This window comes from Carlito syrichta, unplaced genomic scaffold, assembly GCF_000164805.1.
Source record: "Carlito syrichta isolate Samal-C Ts95f unplaced genomic scaffold, Tarsius_syrichta-2.0.1 Scaffold303102, whole genome shotgun sequence".
Classification (NCBI taxonomy): Eukaryota; Metazoa; Chordata; class Mammalia; order Primates; family Tarsiidae; genus Carlito; species Carlito syrichta.
Window position 1 is genome coordinate 161,574 of NW_007247198.1, and position 7,397 is coordinate 168,970.

The 7,397-nt window shown below is 41.2% G+C and overlaps 1 protein-coding gene across 3 annotated transcripts in view; it reads right to left on the reverse strand.

Annotated features, from left to right (window-relative positions):
- Positions 1–1,946: 1,946 nt before the first annotated feature.
- The window catches only part of MATN2 (matrilin 2), a 144,500-nt gene continuing 139,049 nt past the window's right edge, over positions 1,947–7,397 (reverse strand). For 2 of the 3 annotated variants that reach the window (XM_021712129.1, XM_008057661.2), the window contains 5 exons: positions 6,122–6,274; positions 5,130–5,201; positions 4,368–4,502; positions 3,900–3,998; positions 1,947–2,491 (listed from right to left, as the gene is read on the reverse strand). In XM_021712129.1, coding sequence (XP_021567804.1) covers positions 2,436–2,491; positions 3,900–3,998; positions 4,368–4,502; positions 5,130–5,201; positions 6,122–6,274 — 515 coding nt within the window. In that variant the 3' untranslated portion in view covers positions 1,947–2,435. The remainder of the gene's footprint in view (positions 2,492–3,899; positions 3,999–4,367; positions 4,503–5,129; positions 5,202–6,121; positions 6,275–7,397) is intronic. The other variant, XM_008057660.2, reaches the window with a different exon arrangement.

Here is a 7,397-nt window from a genome sequence, read left to right on the forward strand (position 1 = left end):
AAAAAAAAAAAAAAAAAAAAAAAGAGGAACAGTCTTGAGCCACTAGATGGCACTTGAACACAGCAGAAAGTGAAGTAGACAGCCAACTGTAAGCAGTGCTGCAACTGGAGGTCATGCACGGCATGATAACGCCTGATCGACGATGGACTGTACATATGACAGTGGTCTCATAGGATAACACTGGAAAATTCTTTCTCTATGTTTGGATAACAGTATTCACAGTAGAAGATTTGCAGCCAAGGAGCAGTAAGCTATAGTTGCCTAGGTGTGTAATCGACTACAATTGAGCTTTGTGTAAGTGCATTCAGTGATGTGCACACAATGATGAAAACGGCTACTGATACATTTCTCATATTCCCATCATTAAGTGACACATGACTATTTTAAAAGTAGTAACCAAAACCAATACTATTTGCTAAGGAAAGCCTGTGTTTTCAAGGTCATACTGGGTTACTCAGATATAAACTCAAGGTATGTAATACTTTGAGTCATAACTTGTAGACTTGGAAAGAATCAAATGGTTTTCAGATAAGATTGAAGCCTAGGAGACACTCCCATTTTTCCACACTGCCCTTTGGGAGGACATTTTGATGGAAACGCTTACCTTGAAATATTAAAACATAAGCTTATTCAAAGTGTTTTGTTTCTAAAGCATCGTTTGGATTCTAAAATGCCATAGCTTCCATGGGGAGGATGTCATTTTGGCTATTGTTTCTTATGGAAGCTTCTACTTCGGGTATTGCTTTATGTATCTTTTACCCACAACTAGTAACATTTGTGAATTTTTTTAGTTTACAGAAACAGTATGCTAACCATTTTGTCATTGACTTTAAATTCACCTTGTTTTTGAATTTTACCATGTGTTTGTGTAGATGTAGTGCATTCCTGTAAATACTCTACAGTATTTCTGTGATATGGACTACACCACAGCTTATCAGTCTGATGATGTTTAGGGTTTTTTTTTGTTTGAGACAGGATCTCACTCTTTTGCCCAGGCTGGAGTGCAGTGGTGTAATTCTAGGCTCAATCCTAGGTGTAATCCAGGCTCAAGTGAACCTGCTGCCTCAGCCTCCCAAGTAGCTGGGACCATAGGTGTTTTCTACCACACCTGGATAATTTTGTATTTTTATTTTTTAGAGACAGCATCTATATTTTCTAGGCTGGTCTTGAACTCCTAAGCTCAAGCACACCTCCCATCTCAGCCTCCCAAAATACAGGGATTATAGGCATGAGCCACCACATTTGGCCTAGGTTGTTTCTTATTATTGCTTTTGTGAATTCTGGCAACATTCTTATATAGGTTTCCTTGTATGTATGTGGTAAAATCAGCCAGTTAGAGGACTGTAAGTGCAGTTGCTAGAGTTGTGGGGTAATGTGCATTTTAAGTTTTATGAAGTATTGGCAGATTTCTTCTCCAAAGAGATTGCCATTTGTACTCTTTACAAGAATCCCCATATTTCCAAATCCTTACCAACATTAGTCAAGCATACTCATTTTTGTCTAGCTGATAAGTGGGGGGAAAATGGTATTGTTTTAACTTGCATGTGAGTCAACATTTTTTTTCTTTTTTTTTTTTTTGAGTTGGAGTCTCACTTTGTCACCCAGGCTGGAGTGCAGTGGCATGCTGCTCATGGCCACCACAGCCTCGACCTGCTGGACTCAGGTGATCCTTCTGCATCAGTCTTCCAAGTAGCTGTAACTACAGGTGTGCACCATCATGCCCAGATAATTTTTTTTTAGTTATTGTAGTGACGAGGTCCCACCATGTTGCCCAGGCTGGTCTCGAACCCATAGGCTCAGGCAATCCACTCGCTTTAGCTTCCCAAAGTGCTGGGATTACAGGCATACCACGCCCAGCTTACATTTTTTTTCTGTGCATATTGGCTGTTTCTGATGTATTCATGTATTGCAGTAAAGTTAAAGTAAGAGTTTTATACAGAATACCATTCTCGGAAGTAGTGAATTTTAATATTGTATTTATAAAAATCCAACTTGGTACACAAGTACATATGCCCTATGATTTTATGCATACATCCATATACATATATCAAGGTAAAGTCCAATACCAAAAAATAACATTTCCTGTGACCAGTGTTCTACAGAAGTAAGATTGCAGAGTGTATCTGAGAGATTACAACACTCTAAGGCAGGACAAGGCAGAAGCAAGTTGTGTCCACAGTATATCCTTGCATAGCTTATTTATTCTTACTTGGTAAACTCATCTTAGAATTATGAAGGATTTTTTTTTCCTAAATAAACTTACACAAGTTAGTATCTACTTTTTGTCTTTGTTCTATAGCAAACCAGCTTTCTCAGAACTGGCTATGTTTAACTTCACAATCTCAATTTAACAAGAGTTTGAGCTTTGAGGCTCTGAATTGCTTTTATTGTAATCCTTGATACAATGACACAAATATGTAGAGTATTTCTAATCTTCATCTGTATCTCAGGCGATTTTCCAGGGCTTCCATTCTCTGTGTCATTTCTTCTAGTAAATCTCAAATTAAGGAAGAGGAATCTGAATTGCCTATTTTTATTCACATTCAAATACAAATTGATTTATCTACATTTAAAAAATTGACTCCTGAAATATAAAGGGCTTTGGGGTTTTTCCATTTCTGACTTGTTTACAGTACTCATTTAACATATGATGTCAAGACAAATATATTTCAGGGTAAGCACTTAAAAAAAATATCATCGAAGCCAGATAGATAGCTTAGTATATTTTTTGACTTAAAAATAAAATTTATATTCCACTCTCACCCCTGTTGCTTGTAAATTAGTTTGCCATCGCACACTGCTGGGAGCCAGAATTGATCATGTTGGAAATGTGGTGAGAAGAAAATGAAAGGATTCATGGTTTTGGGAAGCAAGACATGAATGAAGGCAGGAAAGGGAGATGGGTGGTTTTCACCTTCAGTACCAGATAAAGCCAAAGGGTGGCAGCCTTGAGGAATTCGGACTTAAGATACACATGTATTCTCTTTAGTCTGTGAAGTAGACATTCAGGCAATGGGTGGGCAAAGGGAGAGAAAAGGGCATTAGAATCAATGTTTATCTTCCCTTGACTTCAGGCTCCTCAATTCCCTCATCTGCCCTCTTGGCAGAATGAGAGCTCAGATTCACCATCTATTAACTGCTGTCAGAAAGTTTATTTTACTTAGGAAGCATATTTCCAGCTTTCAGAAAGGGAAATGCTATATACTGTTGTTCCTTATGTAAACCTGTTGGCACAGAGGTAGTTTAGAATTAAACCGTTTTCCCTATGGGCTACTGAATGCACGTCGTGATAGATATCTACCAGCTTTAGTAAGCTTATTGTAATTTTAAGTTCAGTTGGCAGAACGTGCAATGTATGAACGCACTGAATCCTCATTTATTATCCCAAAGCATTCCTTTTATTTGTAATATTGTTTTAATGAATCATTGGACCCCTACTGTTTCCTTGGTAAAATGCTTCATTTTTTAGAGTACTGATAGAAAAGATCTCTGCCGCAAAAAAAAAAAAAAAAAAAAAAAAAAAAATCCCATCCCAGTCCTCTGGAAACTACACACTGAATCCAAATGTGGCTGCAGCTTGGGGTTAAAGGTTTGGAGGTTAGGTTGGGTCTGAAACTTCTTCATTCTCATATTGTGCTTTTACACACTATGCTTCTGATGGGTTTCAGACCTGCACATACCCTGCATATTCTCCCAGCAGAGAGGGAGTGAAGTCAGTCTCTGCATGCTGACTGGACTTATCTCCTTGACCCCAACACCCCCTCCCACTTCCTCACCCCACCCCACACCTTCTCAACAGGATAACAACTAAATGCTTGACCACTGCCTATCAGGCTGCTTTCTTAAGCCAAGCTTTTCAGAGTTCATTGCATTCCATATAGAAGCATAGAAAAGGATATAGCGCCGTGTTAATTTTCTTACTTCTTCGTTTGCAAGGTTCTGGAACATTATAAGGTTTTCACATTTGCATTGATCGTGTTTTTCTTCTAAAGGGCTTCCTGAGAAAGCAGATGGAAAGTGTTCACCTCTATAATCCACTAGACTTCCCAGACGCATAATAATAGGACTGAATCAGCATATGGAGGAAACCATAATGAAAGAAATGTCCAACTTTTTCCACACAGCCAAATCCAGTAAAGTAAATACCAGGAAAGGGCTACATATGCTTCCAGCATTGGAAGCAGCCTTTATTGTGGATTAGCAGGGACGACTACTCCAGTTTCTTTTAGTTTATTTTTCTAGTTCTCATTTTACTTAAGTTCTTTTTCCTCTTCCTCTTTCCTACTTCCTCCTTTCCTCCTTAGCGCTAAGTTTGTTGGCAAACTGAGACTGGAGTTGAGTTATAGTAATATTTTACTTGGAATTACCTGAAGGTTTTGTTGAATGGGAAAGTTTTTGTGTAGACCGTAAAAGATTGTCTTCTTCAAACAGGTATCTGTGTTGCACTGCAAAATTAGAACAGGAAAGTAGGTCTTGGATATTTATGGTGACTGGCTCAGATTCTGTAAAGAAAGAAAAGTGGAGTTAAACATGCTTAACACTATTGTGGTTATAAAATGGCCATCAACAGAATAAAGTACTTGGTATTCCTAGCACTTGGTACAGAGCTTTACTTTGGGATACATTGTGCAAAAAGACTGTCATCAAACGTGGCTTAAAAGTATAGAATAAATATTTACTATCTTTTATAGAAAAAAAGGCCTCGTTATTATAATTAAACTTACTTTCACTTCTTTTTCTTTTTTGAGTAAGCGTCTCACTCTCACCCAGGCTGGAGTGTAGTAGTACAGTCACAGTTCGCTGCAGTCTCAATCTCCAGGGCTTAGGAGATCCTTCTGCCTCAGCCTCCTGAGTAGCTGGGACTACAACAAGCACACACTACCACGCCCGGCTTGCTTGCTCATTCATTCATTTTCGTAGACACCTGGTCTCACCATATTGCCCAGGCTGGTCTTGAACTCCTATGCTAAAACAGTCCTTCTGCTTTGGCCTCCCGAAGTGCTGGGATTACAGATGTGAGCCACCATGCCTGGCCACTTACTTTCACTTCATCACAACTTTTATCCAAAGGATGCTTTGGTAGGAAGCACCCACTAAAGATTCTGAAAACACTGCTTTTTAAAATTTACCTGTTGGCTGTTGGGCCCTCTTTGGCATTCCCCCTGCTGGGGAGTCCTGTCTTCCATCAGAATCTTCTAGAGCTGAGTGAAAAAGATGACCAAAAGGAGTGACAGTTGTCCATGTGCATGCATGCATTCTTCAGGAAGCTGGTTCCAAACCAACTCCTTACCTACCTGCCATAACGCAGGGTTTTCTGTTTGATTTGATAACACAAAACATTCAAAAAAGCAGTGGGTGACTGTGATCTCTATGACCGCTCTAGCACAGTTCTTTCTAGTAAGAGAAGCCTAGACTCCTTAAGTACATCTTACTTAAGCATGCTCCCAAAATGTTCTGTCTGGAAGGTAGGGCAGAAAACAGGTGAAGCTGTTGAAGGATCCCGTGGCGACGGCAGCAGCTCCACTGGAGATATTTTTACTTGAGTGAAGCCAAGAGGCAAAACATTCTCCACTCACGAAATCCCCAAGGCCCTCCCTCTCTGCCCTTACTTAGAGACACCGCACTTAGGCTGGGATTTTACTGGTGACTGAATTGAGACATGAGCCCAAGGAAAAATGGGCAGCAGCTATGTGTGAGCACACCTGGCACAAAGAGTGAACTGAAGAACAGCAGATAGAACAGCCTGAGTTCTGAAGGGTGGTCTGATACTCTGAGCAGGCAATTCTTGCAGGAAGGTGTTCTTTATGTGCTCAGCAGCTTGGATGCACCACTGTCCCTCTCCACTCCAGTTGGGGTTGTATTCTGAAGCTGCACCTCTCGAGTTCCACAATGACCATTTCAGCTAAGTGCCTGTCTCTCTCTAGGGTTTATGTAAGGATAAAGCACACTGGCATGTCGAAACACTCATCACAATGCTCTGCCCAGAGCACATGCCCAAGCAGCTGTGAGTTGTCTTCCCTCCTCCCTGCATCCCTTTTTGTGCTTAGTGTTTCCAGGTGTCACTGGCACTGCCCCCCATGGAGGCATGCAAACGGACTTTCTTAGATGCAAGCTACAGTACCTTCGCAGATGCCTTGCTTTAGCTTGTCGCTTATCTCGCCCATTGTGCTGAAGTCTTCGGCATAGAAGAGATGCTTGTCTGTGGGCTCAGAGGCAATCTCTTGTAGTTCTTCCTCAATGGCTTTTCCGACCCCAACAGCATACATAGTGATCCCTAAGGTGCAGAGCAAATTGAGAACACAACAGTTAGGGCTGTGTTCCCAGGGTCTGGAAGTTGTATGTTGTACCCAGTGCCAGATAGAAGTTAAGTGGTGTGATTTAAGGGGTCCGTGTCAACCTCTCTTTCTATTTATTTTCCCACTATTTTTATTTTGGCCCTGTGAGCAAAAGAGAGAGATCTGAGAGAGGTGAGGCCCCTGGGGGAGATAAGCCACCAGCCTGTTGCTTTCTGAGTAAGGAGGAAAGAGCACTGTCTTATGGCTTGCTAATGGGAGTCTCTTCTGGAAGAATGCGAAGAAGCAAGTACGTGTGTGACCTTATAGCTTAGTTTCTACAGGATAGGGAACTTAAGTTACCTGGAGCCAAGTGAAGCTGCCTTTTGCCCCCTCTCTTGGGAGGACACCACCTTGTAAGGGGTACTAAGCTGCAAAGGGAATCTACAAACCATTGGAAACTGCCAAAGGCAAGAAAAAGAAAAAACTCAAAAATCAACCTTAAATTTCAAAAGGGATATGATTTGCTTCCAAAGCTTCTCTAAATCAAAGGAATCATTAGACTTCCTTTCCCTATATACTCTTCATTTAAAAGTAAAACATGCCGGGCGTGGTGGCTCCAGTCTGTAATCCCAGTACTTTGGGAGGCAGAGGTGAGAGGATTGCTTGAGCCCAGGGGTTCAAGATCAGCCTGAGCAACTTGGTGAAATCTCGTCTCTACAATAAATCTAAAACTTAGCCAGATGTGGTAGCATATGCCTGTGGTTCCAACTACTTGGAAGGCTGAGGCAGAAAGATCACCTGAGCCCAGCAGGTCGAGGCTGCAGTGGCCCTGAGCATGCCACTGCACTCCAGCCTAGGCGACAGAGTGAGATTTCAACTCAAAAAAAATAAACAAAACACAATAAGAAAGAAGTTTTGCTGGATTTCCAGTACTTTTCAGCACTGTTGTCTTATTCTGGCTAATTTATTAGACTATATTTTATTTTATTTTATTATTTTTTTTTTGAGTTGGAGTCTCACTCTGTCACCCAGACTGGAGTGCAGTGGCCACTCCTGGCCACCGCAGCCTCGACCTGCTGGGCTCTAGCGATCCTTCCGCCTCAGCCTTCCAAGTAGCTGGCG